Here is a 27,282-nt window from a genome sequence, read left to right on the forward strand (position 1 = left end):
CAATTTGCTAGGATTACAGGTGTGAGCCACCAGGCCCGGCCAGCCTTGTGGTTTTTCAGTGAAAGGGTATGTGATGGTGTGGACTGATGTGACAGGAAGACCAATTAATTTCTGGACTCTCACTTAAATAAAATTTATCTTGAAGTAGTATGAATACAGGCGTTTTGTAATTTATTTTGAATTACTGAATAAGAAGAACATTTATTTCTTGAGAAGAGACCTAAGGCATTAGATAGGGCCAGCTCTTTGCAAAAAAGTCAGTAGCATTGTTTCTGCTTCTCTCTCCCAGATCAAGCACTGCGCCTAGCAGAAATTTTACTACCTCTCCAAAATCATCAGCAAGTCCCTATTCCTCAGTGTCCGCCTCTCCCATTGCAAATGGTGATAGCACTAGCACCTCTGGGATGCACAGTTCCGGTGTCAGCAGGGGGTAAGAGCAGGTCCTTACACTCTGCTTCCTTTCCCTCAGTCCTTTCCCAGGCTGTATCTTGAGAGCTCATTTGCTGCTACACAAAGCATAGTGGGGTTAGAGTTCCTCATGGGAACATGCTGCATGTAGTTCTCACTCCATTTCATACCTATAGTGCTTCCAAGTTCTGATCTGTGTTGCTTGTCCTCCTGTGAGCTGGTGTTTTCCCCACAGCCTATATCACAGGCAGTCTAAGGGGTTCACTCCATTTGTTTATGAAGGGATGGGCTGGAACATATGGCAGAATAGTTGTGAAGGAACAGTGCTCAGCTGTGAATGGGCATGATCCTTTCTCTAAGCATTTCAGGCACACCTGCCACATGGCATAGATGGGGAAAAGAGGGCAAATGAGGTGAAGTGTGCATGAACGCTCAGGGCCAGGCAGGGCTGGGTGTGGCCTGGTGGTTGGTAGCAGATGCAAGCTCTTTGTAACAAATGTTCTCTAAAGTCACTTGGCAAAATTAGCATTCGCCAGAGCCTAATAGGAAAATTCAAATAGCATTTCTTTCCTTAAGATGTGCTTACCGGACGGGCGTAGTGGCTCATACCTATAATCCAAGCACTTTGGGGGCCAGGGCGGGTGGATCACCTGAGGTCGGGAGTTCAAGACTAGCCTGACCAACATGGTGAAACCCCGTCTTTAAAAAAAAAAAAAAAAAAAGATGTGCTTACCAACTGCAAGCATGTCAAGTCAAGGGTGGGGCAGGTCTGGAAGGCAGGAGACGGGGTAGAGGGAACTTGGATCATGGGCTTGCTACCACATATAAGCTCTAAAGGCCCCATATGAGCCTCAGAAAGCATCTTGAGGGCATGTGTTAGGCACTTGCTTTTATTACTGTTGTGTGTTGTGTTTTCCAGTGGATCTGGCTTTTCTGCTTCGTATAATTGTCAGGAGCCACCGTCATCTCATATACAACCTGGGCTCTGTGGACTTGGAAATCTGGGAAACACCTGCTTCATGAACTCCGCTTTGCAGGTAGAGGAGAGAACTTGCATTCAAATAACATGACATCTTGAGGCTTGGGTGGGAGTGGCCTGCAAAGGTCCTGAATGGATACTTTCCCAGGAGTTCCTGCCTATCCCTTGTTAGTGTTTCAGTAGTCTCTGCCAGGGCATCTCCCACTAGGTGGTACAGAATGGCTTCATCAATGTTTGTGGTCCCCAGATGTCTTTGTAGTCAGTTCCATGTTTTTTTTTTTAAAGGCAGTTTTATAACTTTATTTGATGTATTTGATGATCAGCAGTTAGTTCTCACTCACATTGACTGTAGATTTTTGAAAGAACAGGTACGTAGGTAACCAAAGTATACAGCTTATTTGGTGAATCTTCATCCTCATTATGTTTTCTGGACAACCGCACCCGGATTCGGTATGGGACATTCCTTATTCCTTTGGCCCAGACAGCTTTGCTGAGCCTGGTATCAATGCACACATCTGGAGTTCCCATCTCCATGGCAAATTTCTGAATCTCTTTGAGTGCCCGAGGGCACACTTCTTAAAGCCCACTCCATGGATACACTCATGAATGTTGATGGTGTATTGTCGGGTCACCACCTCATTGATGGCAAAACAGCCCTTTTTCTTCTCGCCACCCTTCTTTGCAGGAGCTATTCTGCCGGGTACAAGTTAGAAAGCTTTTTTTGTGTGTGTGATGGAGTCTTGCTCTGTTGCCTAGGCTGGAATGCAGTGGCACAATCTTGGCTCACTGCAACCTCTGCCTCCCTGGTTCAAGCAGTTCTCTGCCTCAGCGTCCCAAGTAGCTGGGATTACAGGCACCCACCACTAATTTTTGCATTTTTACTAGAGATGGGGTTTCACCATCTTGGCCAGGCTGGTCTTGAACTCCTGACCCCTTGATCTACCTGCCTCGGTCTCCCAAAGTTCTGGGATTACAGGCGTGAGCCACTGTGCTGGGCTGTGTTTGATTTTATAGTAAAATTATTTTGAATTTTATTGACTGTTGAGGTATGATCTGTCTAGGAAATATTGGAGTGCATGCCTGATTGGTCTCTGATGGGATGAGGAAAACTTAAACAGCAGCTCACTTATGCCTTGCTGAAAGGCTGACTACCTTTTCACTAAAAATAGCTGTCCCACCCCTTGCTCCTTACTAGAGAAGATCTAAAATCCTGTCTTTGAAACCTTGTTTATTGGTCAGGCACAGTGGCTCACACCTGTAATCACAACCCTTTGGGAGGCTGAGGGGGTATGATTGCTTAAGCCCAGGAGTTTGAGGCCAGCCTGGGCATCATAGCAAGACCCTGTCTCAAAATGGGAAAGAAAAGAAACCTCGTTTATTCATGCATCAAATACTTGGCATATATTATGTGACAGCACTGTGATAGTCATGGTCTACAAGGAGTTGAAGTCCAGTTTCAAAGTTAGGAGGGCACAGTCCCCAAGACTGCCCTTATTTTCGAAACCAACTGAAAGTTTGCAGGTTCCCAATACCATCTTTAGTTTTGATAATTTGTTATCACGAAATTCACTTAAATTTATTATACTCAGGATGATGGTTTATTGTAGTGAGAGGATGTAAACTCAAGTCAGCCAAAGGAAGAGGCATATAGGGCAGAGGTCAGCATGGTTCAAAATGTGAAGCTTCTGTCATTCTCTTTTTTTTTTTCTTTTTTTTTTGGAGACAGAGTCTTGCTCTGTTGTCCAGGATGGAGTGCGGTGGTGCAATCTTGGCTCACTGCAACCTCCGCCTCCCCAGTTCAAGCAATTTTTCTGCCTCAGCCTCCCAAGTAGCTGAGATTACAGGTGTCTGCCCGCATAGCCGGCTAATTTTTTGTATTTTTAGTAGAGACGGGGTTTCATCATGTTGGCCACGCTGATCTCAAACTACTGACCTTGTGATCCACTCGCTTCAGCCTCCCAAATTGCTAGGATTACAGGCATGAGCCACTGTGCCCAGCCCACTGTCCAGAGTTTTTATTGGGGCTTCATAATATAAATATGATTGACCAATTACCCATGTGAACTGATAGTCATGTGACCCAAAGCCCCCACCCTAAGTCATTGTTGGTTTTTCTGGAGTGATTAACCCTCCTCACCCTAAGACTAGACTATACAGTTCTGGTCAGCCTCCTCTCCACCTCCAAAATTGTATTATTAGATTATCCAGTGTGACCCAAGGCCCACCAGGCAAACAGACAGTTCTATCAGGCATAGCATTCCAAGGGCAAATAGATTACCTCCCAGAAGCCAGGGGCAAAAGCTAGACCTTCTCTTTGGGCAAAGCAAAATTGCCCAAAGATCCTGCCTCTAAAATATATATATATATACATTTTAAAATATATATAACATATACTTTTATATATATTACATATATTTTATATAAAATATGTAATATATAAAAATCATATATATTTAAAAATATATATTTTATATGTATTTTTATTTATATATTTTATATATATTTTATATATATATATTTTAGAGGCAGGATCTTTGGACAATTTTATATATATTTTAGAGGCAAGATCTCTTTCTGATGCCCAGGCTGGAGTGCAGTGACATGATAATAGCTCACTGTAACCTTGAACTCCTGGGCTCAAGTGATTCTTTCACTTCAGCCTCCCAAGTAGCTGGGACTACAAATGTGTACCAACAGGCCTTGCTAATTGTTTTTGCTTTGTGTGTGTGTGTTTGTGTGTGTGTTTCTTTTTTTTTTTTGAGATGGAGTTTCGCTCTTGTTACCCAGGCTGGAGTGCAATGGCCCGATCTCAGCTCACTGCAACCTCCGCCTCCTGGGTTCAGGCAATTCTCCTGCCTCAGCCTCCTGAGTAGCTGGGATTACAGGCACGCACCACCATGCCCAGCTAATTTTTTGTATTTTTAGTAGAGACGGGGTTTCACCATGTTGACCAGGATGGTCTCGATCTCTTGACCTCGTGATCCACCCGCCTCAGCCTCCCAAAGTGCTGGGATTACAGGCTTGAGCCACCGTGCCCGGCCGAGTGTGTGTTTCTTTTGTGGAAATGGGGTCTCACTTATGATGTCCAGTCTGGTCTTGAACTCTTGGCCTTAAGAAGTCTTCCTATGTTGGCCTCCCAGAGTGCTGGGATTATAGGTCTGAGCCACTGCACTTGGCCCAATATTCTTTACATAGGGACTCAGTGGTAAGCAAACCACAAATGGTTTTTGTCCTTATAAAACTGACAATCTGGCTGGGCACAGTGGCTCATGCCTGAAATCCCAGTGCTTTGGGAGGTCCAAATGGGAGGATCATTTGAGCCCAGGAATTTGAGACCAAGCCTAGCTAACATAAGCAAGATCCTGTCTCTAAAAAAAGACTTACATTCTACCTTTTTTTTTTTTTTTGCTCTCTTGCCCAGGCTAGAGTACAGTGGTGCAATCTTGGCTCACGGCAACCTCTGCCTCCCAGGTAGCTGAGATTACAGGCATGTGCCATTACGCCCATGGTGAAACCTCATTACGCCCAGCTAATTTTTTGTATTTTTAGTAGAATGAGGTTTTACCATGTTCGCCAGGAAGGTCTTGAACTCCTGGCTTAAGTGATCCGCCTTCCTTGGCCTCCCAGAGTGCTGGGATTACAGACATGAACCACCACACCTGGCCTGCAGTCTAACTTTGAAGTTTTTTTGGAGTATGAGGGAAAAGGTAAAACATTAATTAAAAGATTAGGTAACCCTTGGGTTTTGAAATTATTTTCCACTTGTGGTGAGGTGGAAATAGCCTAGTACTGAAGAAGGGATGTGATTTGGCTTTTCATGAACAAGTTTTTCCAAGTCTTTATACCCTCAGTTTTCCTCAGCTATTGAGAGAGTATGATAATGAGTTTTATAGTTCTAAATGTAAATACTAGGGCAAAAAGGATTAAAATTCTATGATTTAAGCTTCCATCTCATAATGCAAGGAAAAAGAATAAACCCAAGGAAGTAGAAGGAGAGAAATTATAGTGATAAGAACAGAAACTAATGAAAAAGGCCAGATGTGGTGGCTCATGCTGTAATTCCAGCACTTTGGGAGCCTGAGGCAGGTAGATCACCTGAGGTCAGGAGTTGGAGACCAGCCTCGCCAACATGGTGAAACCTCATCTCTACTGAAAATACAAAAATTAGCTGGGCGTGGTAGCCGCCTCCTGTAATCCTAGCTACTCAGGAGGCTGAGGTAGGAGAATCGCTTGAATGCAGGAGGTGGAGGTTGCAGCGAGCTGAGATTACACCATTGCATTTCAGCCTGGGCAACAAGAGTGAAACTCCATCTCAAAGCAAAAAAAACAAAACTTTTTCATTAAACAAGAATTATTCAATTATTCAGCCTTTTTCCTGAGGTAGTTTGTTTCAGAGACAGTCTTAGCCAGTGCGTATGCGGTCCTCTAAGACCACGTTCCTCAGAGATTAGCTGCGAGGAGTCCACCAACTTGGCCTCCTTGAGGCCGCGTTTTACTCTTGTGAGCCTTCAGAGAATCTCCTGAGTGCCTCATTTTTTTAGGTTTGTCCCTCAGTGACCCTTTAGAACTTGGTTTATCTTGTATATCTGGTACTGTCTAGAAGGCATGTGAGCCCTCATCATGTTCTGTTTCAGTGTTTGAGCAACACGGCACCACTGACTGACTACTTTCTCAAAGATGAGTATGAAGCTGAAATCAACAGAATCAACCCCCTGGGGATGAAAGGGGAAATTGCAGAAGCCTACGCAGAGCTCATTAAGCAGATGTGGTCTGGAAGGGATGCCCACGTGGCACCTCGAATGTTCAAAGTAGGTACAGATACATATACAGGTTGAGTATCCCTTATCTGAGATGCTTGGGACCAGAAATGTTTTGGGACTTCTGATTTTTTAGGGTTTTGGAATATTTATGCTTACTAGTTCAGCGTCCCCATTCCAAAATCCCAAATGTTTCAGTGAGCATTTCCCTTGACTGTCATGTCACTGTTAGAAAGGTTATGGATCTTTGAGCATTTTGGATTTCAGATTTTCAGATAAGGGATATTTTCAACTGTGCTTCCTTTTTCCCACTTTGGGGAGAGTGATTTAGTGTTGTTTTGAGGCATTCCTTTCGTTGCATTTGGAATTAAAATGGGATCTGACGGCTGGTCACAGTGGCTCGTGCCTGTAATCCCAGCACTTTGGGAGGCCAAGGCGGGTGGAGCACCTGAGGTCAGGAGTTTAAGACCAACCTGGTCAACATGGTGAAACCCTGTCTCTACTAAAAATACAAAAATTAGCTGACTGGTGGTGCACGCCTATAATCCCAGCTGCTAGGGAGGCTGAGGCAGGAGAATCACTTGAACCCAGGAGATGGAGGTTGCAGTAAGCCAAGATCACACCACTGCACTCCAGCCTGGGTGACATAAAGACTATGTCTCAAAAAAAAAAAAAAAAAAGAAAGGTGACATCTGAGACTAACAGCATGACATTGTCAAACCCTTTTTCTGTCACTCAGTCATTTAGCACACCCTTAACTGTCCTCAGTGCCACTTCTGGGTTGGGGATGTCCCAGAAGTTATTTGTAAACTGGTTCCTCAGAATGCTGTGTTCTGTGGTGGCAGTATTTAAATAGTTTCCTAAGCCAGACTATAAAAATTCAGTTTCTTGCAAAGCCGAGGTGGGAGCATCCCTTGTGCCCAGGAGTTTGAGACCAGCCTGGGCAACAGAGTGAGACTCTGTTTTTGTTTTGTTTTGTTTGAGACAGAATCTCACTCTGTTGCCCAGGTTGGAGTGCAGTGGTACGATCTTGGCTCACTGTAGCCTCCACCTCCTGGGTTCAAGCGATTCTCATGCCTCAGCCTCCTGAGTAGCTGAGACTGCAGGCATGTACCACCATACTTGGCTAATTTTTTTTTTTTTGTTTTTTTTTTTTTGAGATGGAATCTTGCTTTGTTGCCAGGCTGGAGTGCAGTGGCTCAATCTCGGCTCACTGCAACCGCCGTCTCCTGGGTTCAAGGAATTCCCCTGCTTCAGCCTCCTGAGTAACTGGGACTATAGGTGTGGGCCCCCATGCCTGGCTGTTTTGTTTGTTTGTTTGTTTGTTTTTTGAAAGGTCTCACATACTTATTACTGAACCCAGGCAACCAAAGCCTCCTTTTTTTTTTTTTACATGAATAATGGAAGCACTGTGGGTTGTACTAACTAATGCCTTCATAACAGATACAGAGAGGAAACTGTTCAGACTTCTCCAGATAGCGGTGACATTTTTCAGCTTGATTTGGTAACATGATTGTGACCTTCAGACAGTATAAATATGTGTGTCATCACACGTGTAATTTCTTATAGACCCAGCTTGGTTCTTCTCCAATGTTTCCTTTTGGAGTTGTACCTGATTTATTACCAGTTTTCATCCGAATCCACTGGGGAATGGGACGATTTTGCTTTTGTTTCTTGGCCAGGTATTGCTTAATCCTGAAAGTCTTGTGAGAAGACATGGCGAGAAATGGAGTAAAGCACACACCATGATGGTGGAGAAAGGAAGAGAGGAGCGATTTTTTTTTTTGTATTTTAGTAGACATGGGGTTTCATTGTGGCCAGGATGGTCTCCATCTCCTGACCTCGTAATCCACCCACCTTGACCTCCCAAAGTGCTGGGATTACCTGAGCCACTGCGCCCGACCTAATTTTGGTATTTTTAGTAGAGACAGGGTTTTGCCATGTCATCCAGGTTGGTCTTGAACTCCTGATCTTTGGTGATCCACCTGCCTCAGCCTCCCAAAGTAGTGGGATTATGGGCGTGAGCCACTGTGCCCAGCTGAGTCTCTGTTTTTTTTAAAACAACAAAAAAGGCCAGGCAAGATAGCTCATGCCTATAATCCCAGCACTTTCAGAAGCCAAGGTGGGCGGCCTCGAGGTCAGATCGAGACCTAATCTGTTATCTGGTGACAGAGCGAGACTTTGTCTCAAAAAAAAAAAGAACACCAACAAAAACATTAGCTGCACATGGTGACATGCTGGTAGTTCCAGTTACCAGGGAGGCTGAGGTGGGAGAATTACTTAAGCCTGGGAAGTCAAGGCTGAGGGAGCTGTGATTGTGCCACACTCCAGCCTTGGCAACAGAGACCCTGTCACTAAAAAAAAAAAAAGAAAATTCAGTTTAACTTCTAGTATCATCTGAAGGCTGTGTCCAGGTTCTTTGAGCCTGGATTCTATAGCCTCTGTAGTTTGAGTTGGGACCCCCTGACTCAGGAATTGGGCTCACGTTCTTGGAAGGTGATGTGAGGGGCAGTTATCACTGGGGTCCTTCAGCCAGGAAGGTTTAAGAAGACCTGGGTGAGGTACAATGGACAATTGGAGGAACTTGGGCTTTCCATTGCCCCAAATGCTTTTTCCTGCTGAGGTGAAGGTGCCTTACTGTAGGGTCTAGCCCTGCAGGGTTCTGTGAGCCCCTCCTGGCTGGTGCAGAGACGAGAAATTGTAGAAATAAAAGACACAAGACACAGAGATAGAGCAAAGAGAGTTTGGGCCAAGGGGTCCACTGCTACCCAAATCGCAGAGACCAGCAGTGGCCCCGAATGCTGGGACATTCTCATTTTTACTGAGTTGCAAATCTAGGGGCAGGGTAGGTAGGGCATGGTCTTGGTGGTCAGAGACTAGGGGCAGGGTAGATAGGGTGTAGCAATGATAGGGTCAAGTACATCATGTGTCATTCAGGTAGGGGCTCAGGAATTTCTGGCACCTGAAGTGAGGTAAGGAGCATAATGCATCAGCACCTTTTCCATACTTATCAAGAAAGAACTAAAACATTAAGATTTATATTACTATTACTATCTTTTCTAAGAAAAAAGGAACCAGGTTCAGAAGTAGAACATGAGATTAGACATGGAATGTGACCCCTGAAGCACAGCATCACACAGAGACAGTTAAGCCCCCGGATGTCTGTAGGTATACCTGACAGCTGTCAGGCCTTACCACAAGAGCTTGGAGAAGCGGAGTTTTCTCCTGACTTCCCCAGGAAGGAGATGTCTTGGCCATTTTGGACATCTCCTTCCCTAGCTGGCTAACAGCGGGCGCTTTCCCAGCCCTGGCGCTGCCGCACATCTGAGGCGCCCTCCAGCAGCCCTTATGTGGGTGTGACAGAGGGCTTAAAGCATCTTGCCATAGTGTCATTTATTTCATAGTGTCACCCCAGGTTCACACTTCCGACCTGAGAGGCATTAGTAAAAGAATTAAGATCACATATGAATAACTAAGATCACATACGAATAACTAATGATTACTACAGTTATATTTCTGGTTACTTTCTTTTTCATTATTTATGTGGAAATAGGCTGAGGCCCTTTGCTCCTGCTTCGGCGCTTATGGGATCTTCTCCCTACAACTTGCCCCTTCCCCTCCCCCAGTAGATTTAAGCTGAAATCTGAGAGATCCTATTTAGCCTGTACCACTGGGATTCATGGAGCTTCATGAAGCATATGATAAAAAAAGACATGCATATTTGTGATTCAGAGAGGAAAGAAAAAAATAGCCTCTTAGCTCATTGAGAAAATTAAAATCTCAAGTGGTTCGTTGAAATTAAAAACTAATTCCCTTTCATCCCCTTGGTCACATTAATCCCTGGGAAATACGTAAATGACTGTTCACATACTAAGTCACAAAGAAACTAGAATTGGGTGGCAACAGCTGGGTGCAGTGGCTCACACCTGTAATCCCAGCACATGGGGAGGCTGAAATGGGCAGATGACTTGAGGTGAGGGGTTCAAGACCAGCCTGGTCAATATGGTGAAACCCTGTCTACTAAAAATACAAAAATTAGACAGGCATGATGGCGCACTCCTGTAATCCCAGCTACTTGGGAGGCTGAGGCATGAGAGCTGCTTGAACCCGGGAGACAGAGGTTGCAGTGAGGCCAAGGTCATGCCACTACACTCCAGTTTGGGTGACAGAGCAAGACCGCCTCTCAGAAAACAACAACAAAAGAATTAGATGGTAACACACTGTGCTGAAGCTAATGTAAATAAACAACTGGGAGACAGTGTTTAGAGATGTCAGGAAAGTGTGGAGCTTCCTCAGTGATGGATGTGTTATATATCTGCACTATGATGTGGTAGCCACTAGCTCAAGCACCTCTGAGCACTTGAGATGTTGTTCATTTGACCAAGGAACTGAATTTTTAATGTTTTTTGTTTGTTTGTTTTTCAGACAGAGTCTTGCTCTGTCACCAGGCGCCAGGCTGGAGTGCAGTGGCACAATTGCAGCTTACTGCAGCCTCTTTTCCTGGGTTCAAGCAATTCTCCTGCCTCAGCCTCCTGAGTAGCTGGGACTACAGGCGAGTGCCACCACACCCAGCCAATTTTTGTGTTTTTTAGTAGAGACGAGGTTTCACCATGTTGGCCAGGATGGTCTTGATCTCTTGACCTTGTGATCTGCCCGCCTTGGCCTCCCAAAGTGCTGGGATTACAGGTGTGAGCCACCGTGCCCGGCCTTTTAATTGTTTTGAATTGTAATTAATGTCAATTTAAATTGCCACATGTGGCTAGTGGCTATAGTATTAGACAACAGTTGTAGAACAGTGGTTCTCCAGTTTTTTTTGTTTGTTTGTTTGTTTTTTTGAGACAGAGTCTTGCTGTGTCACTCAGACTGGAGTGCAATAGCATGATTTTGGCTCACTGCAACCTCCTCCTCCTGGGTTCAAGTGATTCTCCTCCCTCAGCCTCCTGCATAGCTGGGATTACAGGTATGCACCACCATGCCTGGCTAATTTTTGTATTTTCAGTAGAGACAGGGTTTCTCCATGTTGGCCAGGCTGGTCTTTAACTCCCAACCTTAGATGATCTGCCTGCCTCGGCCTCCCAAAATGCTGGGATTACAGGTGTGAGCCACCGTGCCTGGCCAGTTCTCCATAGGAAGCATCACAGTCTCTGGGAGTGCTTAGTACAACACAAAATGCTAGTCCCATCCCCAGAGTTCCTGACTGAATAGGTTTGGTGTGGGGCCTAAGAATGTGCATTTCTACTAAGCTCCCAGGTGATATTAATGCTGCTGGCTGGGGACCATACTCTGAGAATCCTTGGTGGAGAGTAATACTGGTCAGATAGTATTTAGGGACCTGAGGGCTGTCATATACAGGAGGATTCCTCCAGCTGATTAAAGTATCATTTGTAATGTCCTTATGGAGTTTAAGACTCTGAACCAAAGAAGGACATGTCGGAGAGGGATTCATGTCAGTACCTGGGTGTGGTTATTCAGGGTACCCCACCCCACTTCCCTAGGACTTAGGGCAGTAGCCCGGGTTCCAGGTTCATCCTCTTGGCTCTCTGATCTAGGGCTTCTCTCTGGTGGGAACCACTGGCCTCCTGTAGGCTCTTCAGGAGTTAGAACTAGTCAACCAAGTGTTCTCTCTCACTGCCCCAGCTGACTCCGCAGGTTATTTTTGATGACAATTCTCATTTGATTTCACTCATTCTTTACATATTATACCTTCTGATGCAGTTGCTTTTGTTGTAGACCCAAGTGGGACGTTTTGCTCCTCAATTTTCTGGCTACCAGCAACAAGATTCACAGGAGCTGTTAGCCTTTCTTCTAGATGGATTGCATGAAGATCTGAACCGAGTAAAGAAGAAACCCTACCTGGAGCTGAAGGATGCCAATGGGCGGCCAGATTCGGTATGCTATTAACCATGTCTGAATAATAATATGCCAAAGAAGCAGCCTCCTATTGAGAATGCAGGGATATCCTTCTGGTCTTTGAGTGTTGCTGCCAGGGCCCTGGTTGCTTCTCACTGTAGCTAGTTATAGGGATATGGTCTCTGGTCAGAAAGGGGCTAACTCTAGTTACTGCCTTTTTTTTTTTTTTTTTTTTTTTTAAATAGAGACGAAATCTTGCTATGTTATCTAGGCTGGTCTCCAGCTCATGAGCTCAAGCAGTCCTCTCATCTTGGCCTCCCAAAGTGCTAGGATTACAAGCATGAGCCACTGTACCTTAGTTACTCCTAATGCTTCGTCTTGGGCTTTTTCAAACTGGAGTGAGCTTGTTTGATATTTTACTGGTGAACTAAGGACTGAGGACACTCTGAAAACTATAAAGTGCCGATAGTGAGGACCCCTAAGATTATGACTCACAATAAAATTTATCCATGATGACTTAAATAATTTGTTATTAATATCATTAGGACATTATAGTTTTTGCTTTAATTTTCTGATCAGTGGAGGATTTTAGTATTTCAGCTACCCTAACACATTGGGATAATCAATTTGAGTGCTTTAAAGTAACATTTAGATCTTCTTAGAAAAACTGTGAGTTAGCTGAACTGTAGTATAGATTAAAACTTTATTTTTATTTTATTTATTTATTTATTTTGAGATGGAGTCTTGCTCTGTTACCCAAGCTGGGGTACAGTGGTATAATCTTGGCTCACTGCAACCTCTGCCTCCTGGGTTCAGGTGATTCTCCTGCCTCAGTCCCCCGAATAGCTGGGATTACAGGTGCGTGCCACCATGCCCAGCTAATTTTTTTATGTGTTTAGTAGAGACAGGGTTTCACTGTGTTAGCCAGGACGGTCTTGATCTCCTAACCTTGTGATCCACCTACCTCAGCCTCCCAAAGTTCTGGCATTACAGGTGTGAGCCACTGAGCCTGGCCAAAACTATTTTTTTTTTTGAGGCCGGGTGCGGTGGCTCAAGCCTGTAATTTCAGCACTTTGGGAGGCCGAGGTGAGTGGATCACGAGGTCAAGAGATCAAGACCATTCTAGTCAACATGGTGAAACCCCGTCCCTACTAAAAATTCAAAAAACTTAGCTGGGCATGGTGGCGCATGCCTGTAATCCCAGCTACTCTGGAGGCTGAGGCAGGAAAATTGCCTGAACCCAGGAGGCGGAGGTTGCAGTGAGCCGAGACCGCGCCATTGCACTCCAGCCTGGGTAACAAGAGCGAAACTCCGTCTCAAAAAAAAAAAAAAAAATCTTTTTGAGACGGAGTCTCGCTGTGTCTCCCAGGCTGGAGTACAGTGGTGCGATCTCAGCTCACTGCAACCTCCACCTCCCAGATTCAAGCGATTCTTCTGTCTTAGCCTCCTAAGTAGCTGCGACTACAGGCGTGCACCACCACACCTGGCTAATGTTTGTATTTTTATTAGAGCTGGGGTTTCATCTTATTGGCCAGGCTGTTCTAAAACTCCTGACCTTGTGATCTGCCCACCTCAGCCTCCCAAAGTACTGTAATTACAGGCATGAGCCAACGCACCTGGCCTATTTTTAAAATTTATTTATGTATTTATTTTGAGTCAGGAGTCTTGCTCTGTTGCCCAGACTGGAGAGCAGTGACGTGGCCCTGGCCCACTGCAAGCTCCACCTCCCAGATTGAAGTGATTCTCCTGTTTCAGCCTCCTGAGTAGCTGGGACTACCACGTAGTACCACCATGCTTGGCTAAATTTTGTGTTTTTTAAATTAAAAAAATTTTTTTTGAGACAGAGTTTCACTCTTATTGCACAGACTGGAGTGCAATGGTGTGATCTCAGCTCACCACAACCTCTGCCTCCCAGGTTCAAGCCATTCTCCTGTCTCAGCCTCCTGAGTAGCTGGAATTACGGGCATGCACCACCATGCGTGGCTAAATTTTTATTTTTAGTAGAGACAGGGTTTCTCCCTGTTGATCAGTCTGGTCTCGAACTCCTGATCTCTGGTGATCCACCTGCCTCAGCCTCCCAAAGTGCTGGCATTATACAGGTGTGAGCCACCGCGCCTGGCCAATTTTTGTGTTTTTAGTAGAGATGGGGTTTCACCTTGTTGTCCAGGCTGGTCTTGAACTCCTGACCTCAGGTAATTCACCTACCTCAGTCTTTCAAAGTGCTGGGAGTACAGGCTTGAGTCACTGCACCCCACCAAAAATCTTACTTTAGATCACTGGAAACACATGGGGGTGTTTTCCATGCCCTGGCCATGTCTCTATATCCACAGTGTTCTCTAGGATTCTGTTTCCTCTTTTTTTTTTTTCTTTTTTTTTTTTTATTTTCTAGGGAATCCAGAAGCATAGGATTCTGTTTCCTATCAGGACACAGAGACCCCTATTTTCCAATAGATCCTATGTTGCCAACCTTATTAAGTGTGGAGATTAGGGCGAGGCACAGTGGCTTACCCCTGCAGTTCCAGCACTTTGGGAGGCTGAGGTGGGAGCATCACTTGAGGCCAGGAGCTCTATAACCATCTGGTCAACATAGTAAGACCCCCATCTCTACAAAACCTAGAAAAAAAGTAGCCAGGCATGGTGGTGCTTGCCTATGGTCCCAGCTACTTGGGAGACTGAGGCAGGAAGATCGATTTGAGTCCAGGAGGTTGAGGCTGTAGTGACCCATGATTACGCCACTGCCTTCCAGCCTGAGTGACAGAGCAAGACCATGTCTCAATCAATATAATATAAATTTGAAATATATATATGTGAAATATATGTATGTGTGTGTGTTGAGGGGGGGATTGGGTATAGAGCTGGCATGTGTGAGTATGATACACTGAGAGTAGTCCTGGCCTTGATTGTTCTTGACCAAGCTCTTGGCTGTACAGATTGCCACCTTATTCATCTCCAGGTTTGCTGTGAGTCATTCTGGATGCAGGGGCAAGGGACTGAGAGGTGTTGAGAATGTCCTGTTTATCCCTTTCATGCAGGTGGTGGCAAAGGAAGCCTGGGAGAATCACAGGTTGAGGAATGATTCTGTGATTGTGGATACTTTCCATGGCCTCTTCAAATCTACTTTGGTTTGCCCAGAATGTTTTAAGGTTTCTGTGACCTTTGACCCATTTTGCTATCTAACACTCCCATTGCCCTTGAAGAAAGATCGAGTTATGGAGGTTTTCCTGGTTCCTGCTGACCCTCACTGCAGACCTACCCAGGTAACAGAATCCACACCCTCATGGGTCCCCTCACTGCAAGTGGTCTCCAGATCCCAGTGGGGCTGCTCCTATCTGCTGCATTGGCTGCCCCTGAGTCCGCTTGGTACTTGCCTGAGTATGGGCCCTTGGCCCCTCCATCAGACCTTCGTGTAATTCCATATCATTCAAGACTGATTGTTAAGGTCTTTGGGGCTTCTCTGCTTCTCTGTCACTTTTTTTTTTTTTTTTTTTTTTTGAGATAGAGTTGCTCTGTGCTCAGGCTGGAGTACAGTGCCACGATAGCTCGCTATAACCTCTACCTCCCAGGTTCAAGTGATTCTCCTACTTCAGCCACTCCGTAGCCAGGATTACAGGTGTGTGTCATCTGACTCAGCTAATTTTTGTATTTTTAGTAGAGACAGTAGAGACAGGGTGTTACCATGTTTGGCAGGACTCCTGACCTCAAGTAATCTGCCCATCTTGGCCTCCCAAAGTGCTGCGATTATAGGCATGAGCCACCATGCCTGGCCTCTGTCCCTTTTTTGGCCATACTTCATTCATGTGAGTAAATAACCTGATCTGCTTAGTGGTTCTTGAATCTGAATGCTGGGGAACCAGAAGCAGGGTACTTTTCATACTCAGATATACCCTCAAGTCAGCTAGGATAGCTTATCCAGAAGATTAGGTCAGATGAGAGGTGTGAGCAGCAGGTCTTAGTGTCTAACCCTGCTGATGGCTCACTGAGTAACTGTACTGCTTAGTTTTCTGGCTTTGGGGTTTTTTTTTTTTAATCTCTAAAGAGGCCAGGGTTAGTGGCTAACACCGTTAATCCCAGCACTTTGGGAGGCTGAGTCAGTGGAAGGATTGCTTGAGGCCAGGAGTTTGAGACCCTGTCTCTACAGAAAATAAAATAAAAAAATAAAGGTAGGACCAGATGGCAATTTAAATTTGTATAATTTTAGCAGTTCTTTAGAGGAAATAGTGAAGTACTATAAATAATTAAGAATAAAATGAAGCAACGTTTGGAAGACAGAGATGGCCCAGCCCTCATGCTGCTGCTTGTATATTGAGGAGGGTGCAGACAGAGAGGTCTTGCTTGTTTGCCCTGCTGCTGACTCATCTGTGCCCTGACCTCACCATAGCCTGTTTTTGGAAGGACTTCTCTGCCCTTGGTGATGCCTGCTTCTCCTAATTCATTTCCCACCCTTTCTGGGGCACCCCTGTGACCTTGAGCATCTCTCTTGCAGTACCGCGTGACTGTGCCACTGATGGGGGCTGTGTCTGACCTGTGCGAGGCTCTCTCCAGGCTGTCTGGCATTTCTACAGAAAATGTAAGGCCGGGTGATCAGTGGCACTCGGACTATTTGGGATATTTCGTAGCATTTAGAGTTTACTTTTATCCTTGAAGCCACTTTTTGGGAGTAGTTGTTACTGGCCAGCACAAATGTGATTATTTGTGTGTGTTTGGATACCTCACTCACTATTCACAATGTGGCTGAGACTGTCCCTTCTAGCTCCAGGAAACACCATCTTTCCTTCATTGGGTTCACACTAGCTGTGGTCAAAGGGGAAGGAGTAGGGCTTTGCTCTCAGTACTGTGTGATGAGGGTGGCATAGAGACTGCAGGCTACAGAATACTCCAGAGGCTCTGAACAACTGCTAGTCCCTGGTTAGCACCACACTCCTCACCCTTCTTGCCACTTGAGGGCAGATGCAGCATGTTCAATTCTGATGGCAGCCATACTTGACCCTGAGCTCTCTGGGGCTGTTTGTGTGGTGGTTTCTCTAGAGGCACCGCTAGAGTACAGTATTTTATTTATTTATTTATTTATTTATTTATTTCATTTGTTTCTGGGTTTTAAGCCGTTAGTAGGGGCACTCTTAGTTATTCTGTGATTTTTCTGTTACTGTTGATTCTTAGATGGTGGTCACAGATGTGTATAATCACCGATTCCACAAAATTTTCCAAATGGATGAAGGTTTAAACCACATCATGCCTCGGGATGACATTTTCGTGTGAGTACTCAGCAGTTTCTGCTGCAGGTCAGATCAGAGGACACATACTAGAGACTTTGCTGCATTCACATCTCCAGAACAAAAATTTGGTCAGTCGGTGCTCATGTGGATTGGCCCTGACACCTGGGTGCAAGAGATGGGTGTTGAGGACATCATGGGTAGCCATCAGTGCTCAACCCCTCCTGCCCTCCAGAGCTCGACATTCTGATAACTGTCTTCAGCACAGATACAGCCTTTTTTCAACAGTTGTTTCCTATGAAGAAGGCTGATTCAGTGCTCCTACAGTTGGTCCTACTTTCAGAGATGCCTTTCTTAAGAGAAGTCACAGCTGTGTGACACAGCAAGATGGTAGTTGAGGAGTGGTACAGAAGGACTTTTCTTTCTCAGCCACGGGCCGTGGCTTCTCAGCCAGTACCACGATACTACCTACCATTCCCAATGCAGAAATGGTAGGGAGGACTGATTTAGACAGCTGTTTTTGACTCAAACATTCTGTAAGCTCTGAGACTGAGTTTTTTCATCTCTGTGAGGAAAACGCAGATGTCTCCTCTGCCCCTCCCACATGCTGCTTCATGGCTGCTCTTTGTAATTATATGTGTGTCCCTCTTCTAGGCAGAGTGGAGTAATAACTTCCTTGGTGCTCCCATACATGAACTTGCCTGCCATTTCCAGACAGCCATTTGCTAGGAAGTGTGGAGCACAGCCGTATTGTTCCTCCCTCTTTACCTCATTCAGAAACTTGCCTTTGCTGAGAAAAGGTTTTAGGATTTTGTTTTGGTTTTTGTTTTTGGCTGAGGAATTCAAAGGAGATAGCTCTTTCCCTTTATATTTTTGGGCCTACGACTTCTAGAACACTCTAAAAGGAATAGTTGTTAGCCACACCCAAGATCTGCTTTTGTTCTCAGTTGTATGTAGACAAAGCCAAGAGCTCGCACTGTGCCAAGGGCTAGGACATAGGAAAGTCTGCTTTTGTAGGCATTTATAATCCCAAGCACTTAACGTGGTCTCCATAAATTCCAGAAGCTAGTTTTTTCACACGCTTGAGCTGAAAGGAACTGGATGATTACCCTGTGGGGAGCTTAGCAGACCACCAGCAAAGGAATTTTCAGAGGGTCTAAGGGCCAACCATTGGAAAAGCAAATTCTTTTATAGATGAATTGACAATTGTTTTATGAAAGCAATAGTAGCATCTGGTGCTTTTTTAAAATGTGTTATACACTGTCTACTAGATTATTTAATTCTCACCACACCCTTTAAAGTAGGTAATCCCATTGTCCACTGAGTAAATAGAAGTTAGGTGCTTATTACTGGGTCATAGCAGCCAGAAAATGACAATGTGGACCTGGAACCTGGGCCAGCTGTACTCCAAGGCCTGACTCTTGACCACTATGCTGGACCACAGTATTTACTCCAGAGCGTACCTTGGATCTATTTGTGTATTCTTAGAAATTCCTCTTGCATAAACCTCAGTCAGGACTGTTTGCTGGGCATTTGGCATTTGGGGAGGGTGTGTGTTTGTGTGTGTGTGTCCCTGCATGCATGCGCTTGTGCGTGCGTGCATGTTTAGTTTCAAAATTTGAATCAGTAAGTTTGTGTCTCCCCCTGTAGGCAGAGAGAAAGACTACAGCCAGTTGCCAGCAATTTTGGTAACATCTGTTCCAGGATAAAACATCTATAAATCTCCTCAGTCCCATGTATTCACTAAGTAAGACACAGTTTTTCAAAATCATTGATTTATCTCTAGCAGTTTCTTTGATTATCTCTGATGTTTTTCAAAATTAGTTATGATTCTTTTACTTCAGTGTTTTTGAACAAAGACAACAGTTAGTTTTATAAATTTGCTTGCTGATTTGGAAAAAAAGAGCCTTTGGCTAATATCTTAGGTGTACATTTTGTATAGTATTTGGTCTTATTAAAGGGAATGCACTCAATGCATTTTTTTAAAGTTGAGCTCTTTCATGACAAAAGATGAACTTGGACTGGATCCAGCTATGTGCCTTTGTGTTCAGAGTGATGATTTGAATGACGGCTGTTATCTGTGTTGGGTCCCAGTTGAGGGACCACAGAATTTGAGGCCATGGTTGGAAGAAGGAGTGTTATGGTTAGCCCTCAGCCCCAGATTATGTAGGTTCACATTGTGCTGACAACGGTCCTTCTTGAGATTCCTGACTCAACCTCTAGAATCATCTTGGAAATAGTTATAGCCACCTTTTCTACTCAAATAGGCTCTGTCCCAGTAATCATAGCCCTGGCTACCACATAGCTTCAGCTCAGATCTCTGTTGTTCATAGGGACCTATTCTTAAAGGTGCCCTCTTGTGTGCCCTCAGGTACGAGGTCTGCAGCACGTCCGTGGATGGCTCAGAATGTGTCACGCTTCCAGTCTACTTCAGGGAGAGGAAGTCCAGGCCATCAAGCACTTCCTCTGGGGCAGCACTGTATGGGCAGCCATTGCTGCTTTCTGTCCCCAAGCAAAAGTTAACCCTTGAGTCTCTGTACCAGGCCGTTTGTGATCGTATCAGGTTGGTGGCAGGAATGTGATTTGGTTGTTATCTGAGAGCAAGATATACCCAGTAATAGTAGTGGCAACCCCTGCCAAGTGGCTCTGTTGATCCCACATGCTCACCTCTGTAAGAAATGCAGTTATAGGCCAGGCATGATAGCTCATGCCTGTACTCCCAGCACTTTGGGAGGCTGAGGTGGGTGGATCACCTGAGGTCAGGAGTTCCTTACCAGCCTGGCCAACATGGTGAAACCCCATCTCTACTAAAAATGCAAAAATTAGCTGGGTGTGGTGACAGGCACCTGTAATCCCAGCTGCTCAAGAGGCTGAGTCAGAAAAATCACTTGAACCTGGGAGGTGGAGGTTGCAGTGAGCCAAGATTGCACCATTGCACTCCAGCCTAGGTGACAGACCGAGACTCTGTCTTCAAAAAAAAAAAGAAAGAAAGAAACAACGAGCCGGGCGCGGTGGCTCAAGCCTGTAATCCCAGCACTTTGGGAGTCTGAGGCGGGTGGATCACGAGGTCGAGAGATCGAGACCATCCTGGTCAACGTGGTGAAACCCCGTCTCTACTAAAAGTGCAAAAAATTAGCTGGGCATGGTGGCACGTGCCTGTAATCCCAGCTACTCAGGAAGCTGAGGTAGGAGAATTGCCTGAGCCCAGGAGGAGGAGGTTGCGGTGAGCCGAGATTGCGCCATTGCACTCCAGCCTGGGTAACAAGAGCAAAACTCCGTCTCAAAAAAAAAAAAAAAAAAAAAAAAAACGAAATGTACTTGTGCCAGCCTCTGGATGCCAGGGCAGGTGTTGTTGGGATAAGCCACCTGGCACATTTTAGAAACCATGACCCTGGGAGTCCAGTCCTCTTAGAATCATGTTATGGGGGCTAGTGCTTTGATGGCATTTGTATTCTATTTCTGAAGTGTTCCACTATTGCTCTGAAGCTGGAAATTAGGATTATTGGGAAATACCTTCAAAAATGATGGTGATGGTGCCACATGACATTCACATAAGACTGGAGACAAACTTTCTTAGAGTGTTCATTGGCTTGATTGATTAGACATCGAATTTCTTGTGGGTTTTTCTTTTTTATTTCTTTTTTTTTTTCTAGATGGAGTCTTGCTCTGTCACCCAGGCTGGTGTGCAGTGGTATGACCTTGGATCACTGCAACCTCCACCTCCCGGATTCAAGCAATTCTCCTGCCTCAGCTTCCCCAATAGCTAGGATTACAGGCATGTGGCACCACGCCCACCTAGTTTTTTTATTCTTTGTAGTGATGGGGTTTCACCATGTTGGCCAGGCTAGTCTTGAACTCCTGACCTCAAGTGATCCACCTACCTTGGCCTCCCAAAGTGCTGAGATTATAGGCATGAGCCATCACACCCAGCCCAGTGGATAATTTTAAAGCACTTTTATTTACATAAATTGCTTTATGTAACTATTCATATAAATTATAATCTACTACTTAGCTGCATGATGGAAAAAATAGGTAAATGTTACCACTAACAAACAATCTTTTTTTTTTTTCCTTCTCTTTTTCTCTTTTTTGAAGCCGCTATGTGAAACAGCCTTTGCCTGATGAGTTTGGCAGCTCACCCTTGGAGCCAGGGACCTGCAGTGGCTCCAGGAACAGCTGTGAAGGTGAGCATGCACCATGCTATGGGGCTGTGACTGACCAGATACCTCCTGATTTCCCTCTTCTTCTAAAGATGTTATACACATGGGAGAAGGGGATTAGGACAGGGCTGGGGCTCTGCCTGCAGCAGCAGACCTGGGAGCTAGGTCTGCACCATTCCACTCTGCCAGTTCCTGTTGTCCAACTTTGCTACCTTGTGGAATCTTCCTTTTTTTTTTTTTTCTTTTTTTTTTTTTCCTCCAGACAGGGGTCTCATTCCTGTCACCCAGGCTGGAATGCAGTGGCGTGATCATAGGTCCCTTTAACTTCAGACTCTTGGGCTCAAGCAGTTGTCCCACCTCAGCCTCTGGAGTAGCTGGGACTACAGGTGCATGACACTCAGCTAATTTTTTAAATTTTTTGTAAAGACGGGGGGGTTTTGCCATGTTGCTCAGGCTGGTCTTGAACTCCTGGCCTCAAGCGATATTCCTGCCTTAGCCTCCCAAATGGCTAGGATTACAGGCATGAGCCACTGCACCTGACATATCACTCTTCTTTTGGAACGGAGGTGACTCCGTGGCTTTATTTCTATAAAACCATATATGTCTTTCAAGTTAGTGCTGTACATTTTTTCTTTTTTTTTTTTTTTTTTTTTTTCTTGAGACGGAGTTTCGCTCTTGTTACCCAGGCTGGAGTGCAATGGCGCCATCTCGGCTCACCGCAACCTCCGTCTCCTGGGCTCAGGCAATTCTCCTGCCTCAGCCTCCTAAGTAGCTGGGATTACAGGCACGTGCCACCACGCCCAGCTAGTTTTTTGTATTTTTAGTAGAGACGGGGTTTCACCATGTTGACCAAGATGGTCTCGATCTCTCGACCTCGTGATCCACCCGCCTTGGCCTCCCAAAGTGCTGGGATTACAGGCTTGAGCCACCGCGCCCGGCCCTCTTTTTTCTTTAAGAGTAGTGTCTTGCTTATCACCCAGTCTGGAGTACGGTGGTGTGATCATGGTTTACTGCAGCCTCAACCTGCCAGACTCAGGCTGTCTTCCTACCTTGCCCTCCCAAAGTGCTGGGATTACAGGTGTGAGCCACTGTGCCTACCACATAAGTTCTCAGTTGCAGATAGGTGTGATGGCTGATGCCTGTAATCCCAGCACTTTGGGAGGCCAAGGCAGGCAGATCACCTGAGGTCAGGAGTTCAAGACCAGCCTGGCCAACATGGCAAAACCTTGTCTCTACTAAAAATACAAAATTAGCCAGGTGTGGTGGTGTATGCCTGTAATCCCAGCTACTCAGGAGGCTGAGGCACAAGAATCGCTTGAACCCAGGAGGCAGAGGTTGCAGTGAGCTGAGATTGCGTCTCTGCACTCCAGCCTGGACAGCAAGAGCAAAGCTCTGTCTCATTAAAAACAACAACAACAAAAACGGCTAGGCACAGTGTTTCATACCTGTAATCCCAACACTTGGGAGGCCGAGGCGGGCAGATTACAAGGTCAGGAGTTAAAGGCTAGCCTGGCCAAGATTGGTGAAACCCCGTCTCTACTTAAAATACAAAAAAAAAAAAAATACACACACACACACACACACACACACACACACACACACACACACACACATTAGCCAGGTGTGGTGACACACATCTGTAGTCCCAGCTACTTGGGAGGCTGAAGCAGGAGAATTCGCTTGAACTAGGGAGGTGGAGGTTGCAGTGAGCCAAGATCGTACCACTGCACTTCAGCCTGAGCAACAGAGTGGGCTCTGTCATCCAGGCTGGAATGCAGTGGCACGGTCTCAGTCGACTATAGCCTCAGTCTCTTGGGTTCAAGTGATTCTCCGACTTCAGCCTCCCAAGCAGTTGGTACTATAGGTATGCACCACCTTGCTCAGCTAAATTTTTTTTTGTTGAAACAAAGTTTTGCCCTTGTTATCCAGGCTGGGAGTACAGTGGCATGATCTCAGCTCACTGTAACCTCTCTCTCCCCAGTTCAACTCATTCTCCTGCCTCAGCCTCCCGAGTAGCTGGGACTACAGGCATGCGCCACCACACCCAGCTAATTTTTATATTTTTAGTAGAGATGGGGTTTTACCATGTTGGCCAGGATGGTCTCGATCTCTTGACCTCGTTATCTGCCTGCCTTGGCCTCCCAAAGTGCTGGAATTACAAGCATGAGCCATCATGCCTGGCCTAATTTTTATATTTTTAGTAGACACAAGGTTTCGTTATGTTGGTCAGGCTGGTCTCGAACTCCTGACCTCAGGTGATCCGCCCGCCTCAGCCTCCCAAAGTGCTCAGATTATAGGTGTGAGCCACCGCGCTCGGCCTAAATTTTGTATTTTAAGTAGAGACGGGGTGTCTCCATGTTGGCCAGAGCCACTGTGCCCAGCTGAGAATTGACTTTAAAAATAATGACCACAAACCTCTGTAATCAAGAGATATTCTAAATTAGTTTTGGCATTATAGGATTGGGTGAATTTTATTATATTTCAATTCTTTTTTTTTTTTTTTTTTTTGAGACAGGTTCTCACTTTGTTGCCCAGGCTGGAGTACAGTGGTGCAATTGACCTACTGGGCTCAAGTGATCCTCCCACCTCATCCTCTTGAGCAGCCAGGACTATGAAAATGTGTCACCATGCCCAGCTAATTTTTTTTTGTTTTGTTTTATATAGATGGGGTATTCCCATGTTGTCCAGGCTGGTCTTGAACTCCTTGAGCTCAAGTGATCCACCTACCTTGGCTTTTCAGAGTGCTGGGATTATAGGGGCTGAGCCACCACACCACACCAGTATTTTTATTTATTTATTTATTTTTCTTTGTTGAGATGGAATCTTGCTCTGTTGCCCAGGCTGGAGTGCAGTGGTACGATCTTGGCTCACTGAAACCTCCACCTCCCGGGTTCAAGCAATTCTCCTGCCTTAGCCTTCTGAGTAGCGTGTTTAAAGTACACACGCCCCTGTGCCTGGCTAATTATTGTACTTTTTTTTTTTTTGAGGCGGAGTCTTGCACTGTTGCTGTAGTGCAGTGGCATGATCTCAGCTCACTGCCATCTCCACCTCCTGGGTTCAAGCAGTTCTCCTGCCTCAGTCTCCCAAGTAGCTGGGACTACAGGCATGCATCACCATGGCGTTTCACGATGTTGGCCAGAATGGTCTCCATCTCCTGACCTCGTGATCTGCCTGCCTTGGCCTCCCAAAGTGGTGGGATTACAGGCGTGAGCCACTGTGCCAGGCCGGAGTTCTTACAAGGACAGAGTTCTTACAAGTATGAGGGTACTGCTCATTGTTTGAGCAGGATTGAGGCAGTTTTGGGTTCTTTCCTTCTCTGAGAGGCAGCAGGCATGGCAGGGTCTTCCTTGCCAGTGTAGGAAGGGGACAGGCTTATTGTGTGTAAAAGGACAGCACCATGTCTCAGGAGTTAAGGTGCGAAAGGAACCTCCATGAGAGCTAGGGGTTGTGGGCTCTTAAAGAGCACATCCTCTTTTTCTCAGAATTTCCATTTTTACTGATCAAATATATAGACTTTGTTTTAAATATGCTCTTCCTCTGTTACTTTTACACCACCTTTTGGTGTGGTCTCCATCTTTGGTGAATTTACTTATTTGATACTTAGACTTTCCCCTTAGACTATGTGCTTCCCTTATGGGGCCTTGGGACTCAGCATGGTACCTGCATCTAAGAGACCTTCAGTAAATACTAGTTGAAGGAAAATTCAGGGTTAGTTGAAGAAAAATTCAGAAAAACCTCCAGGTTTTTTCTGGAGGAACTGAATACTTTTACTTAATATTTGTGTTTATTATAATATTTGAAAATAGCCAGGCATGGTGACTGATGCCTGTAATCCCTCACTTTGGGAGGCCGAGAGGGCAGATCACTTTAGGTCATGCGTTCAAGACCTGCTTGGTCAACATGGCAAAACCCTGTCTCTACTAAAAATACAAAAATTGCCGGGCGCGGTGGCTCAAGCCTGTAATCCCAGCACTTTGGGAGGCCGAGGCGGGTGGATCACGAGGTCGAGAGATCGAGACCATCCTGGTCAACATGGTGAAACCCCGTCTCTACTAAAAATACAAAAAATTAGCTGGGCATGGTGGCACGTGCCTGTAATCCCAGCTACTCAGGAGGCTGAGGCAGGAGAATTGCCTGAACCCAGGAGGCGGAGGTTGTGGTGAGCCGAGGTCGCGCCATTGCACTCCAGCCTGGGTAACGAGCGGAAACTCCGTCTCAAAACAAACAAACAAACAAACAAACAAACAAAAATTAGCTGGGTATGGTGGCAGGTGCCTGTAATCTCAGCTACTCAGGAGGCTGAGGTAGGAGAATCACTTGAACCTGGGAGGCAGAGGTGGCATTGAGCTGAGATTGTGCCACTGTACTTCTGCCTGGGTGACAGTGAGATTCTACTTCCAAAAAAAAGAAAAAGAAAAGACAATTGACCTTTAAGTTGTGTTTCTTGGCCTTGCACGGTGGCTCACGCCTATAATCCAGTACTTTGGGAGGCCAAGGCAGGCAGATGGTGAAGTCAGGAGGTGGAGACCATCCTGGCTAACGTGGTGAAACCCCATCTCTAATAAAAATACAAAAAAATTAGCCGGATGTGGTGGCCTGTGCCTGTAATCCCAGCTACTCAGGAGGCTGAGGCAGGAGAATCTCTTGAACCACGGAGGCGGAGGTTGCTGTAAACTGAGATTGCGCCACTGTACTCCAGCCTGGGTGACAGAGTGAGACTAAATAAATAAATAAATAAAGTTTCTCACTAAGCTATCTTCTTGAGTGTTGAGTATATGTTTTATTTAAGCCCTTTTCTTTCGGGGCCTAATGGTATAGTTGCAAGAGTGAGACCATGTGCTGTGATGGCCAGTAGACAACCAAGTGGGAAGGGTCCTTTTAGGATGACAGGACTGCTGAATCTCGTTGTGCCTGCAGGTGGCTCATGTCAACTCTCTGAGCCTGGCTTCCTCATCATGGAATAGCAGTGCCCACTGCCTGTCTTGCAAGGGTGTGGTGAGGGTCACATGTGAGTTCAAGTTAAATGCAAAGGATTAACTTCACATACACAGAACAAAATCTGGAAGGAAACACCGTAGTTACATATTAAACAAAATTTTAAACATTGAAATGGTGGGAACTTATATATATGTTGTTTTCCATTTGTGTGCCAGGAGAAGATGAGGAAGAAATGGAGCATCAAGAAGAAGGCAACGAGCAGCTTTTAGAAACAGAAGGCAGTGGGGAAGATGAGCTGGGAAATGACCCCAGTGAGACCACCCAAAAGAAGATCAAAGGCCAGCCCTGCCCAAAAAGGCTTTTTACCTTCAGTCTTGTGAACTCCTATGGAACAGCTGACATAAATTCACTTGCAACTGATGGAAAACTACTTAAACTCAACTGTAAGCACTTTCTCTGACCTTTCAAGCTGAGCTTTAGGGACTTAGGATCTGTTTGAAAATCCTAGCACTCAACACTCTCTGCATTGGGCTTTCACAGTCTCTGTGCCTCCAGGAGCAGACACTTGTATGATCCTTGGGTTCAAGCCCCCTAAGGACTGTTTCAGAGATTCCCCCTACCTTTCAGGCTTTTCTTCTTGGTCCTCGATGGCCTCGGAGGAAAGTAGGTTTCCCTCTACATCCTCTACTCTGTGGGAGTTTGCTGTGGGTCAGTAACCTTTCCCATGGCCACCTTTGGCAGCAACACTTCCCCATACTCACTTATAAGAATAAACGCGTATTTATTTTGTTCATTAATACTCATGAAATGTGACCCACTCAAGAGGATGGTCATGGATTTTGTAACATCACAGACACGTGGAGGTTGTAATGGGGGCTGCTGTACAAACAGGAAGAGGCATTCTGAGGGGTTGTGTGCAAAGCACAATTGGCCAGTGAGAACACCGGTGCCAGTTGTGGGAGAGGAAGCATCTCTGTCTT

At 45.5% G+C, this 27,282-nt stretch overlaps 1 protein-coding gene and 1 pseudogene across 2 annotated transcripts in view; one reads left to right on the plus strand and one right to left on the minus strand.

Annotated features, from left to right (window-relative positions):
* USP4 (ubiquitin specific peptidase 4) overlaps positions 1-27,282 on the plus strand; it is a 72,055-nt gene that overhangs the window by 34,003 nt on the left and 10,770 nt on the right. The window contains exons 7-16 of one of the 2 annotated variants that reach the window (XM_039477106.2): positions 290-430; positions 1,328-1,445; positions 6,022-6,195; positions 11,875-12,033; positions 15,027-15,251; positions 16,478-16,561; positions 17,152-17,246; positions 19,576-19,767; positions 21,300-21,388; positions 26,518-26,745. In XM_039477106.2, the coding sequence (XP_039333040.1) occupies positions 290-430; positions 1,328-1,445; positions 6,022-6,195; positions 11,875-12,033; positions 15,027-15,251; positions 16,478-16,561; positions 17,152-17,246; positions 19,576-19,767; positions 21,300-21,388; positions 26,518-26,745 (1,505 nt within the window). The remainder of the gene's footprint in view (positions 1-289; positions 431-1,327; positions 1,446-6,021; positions 6,196-11,874; positions 12,034-15,026; positions 15,252-16,477; positions 16,562-17,151; positions 17,247-19,575; positions 19,768-21,299; positions 21,389-26,517; positions 26,746-27,282) is intronic. The other variant, XM_039477107.2, reaches the window with a different exon arrangement.
* LOC120367143 (large ribosomal subunit protein eL39-like) lies at positions 7,708-7,862 on the minus strand (annotated as a pseudogene).

Source organism: Saimiri boliviensis, chromosome 8 (genome assembly GCF_048565385.1).
Source record: "Saimiri boliviensis isolate mSaiBol1 chromosome 8, mSaiBol1.pri, whole genome shotgun sequence".
Taxonomy (NCBI): Eukaryota; Metazoa; Chordata; class Mammalia; order Primates; family Cebidae; genus Saimiri; species Saimiri boliviensis.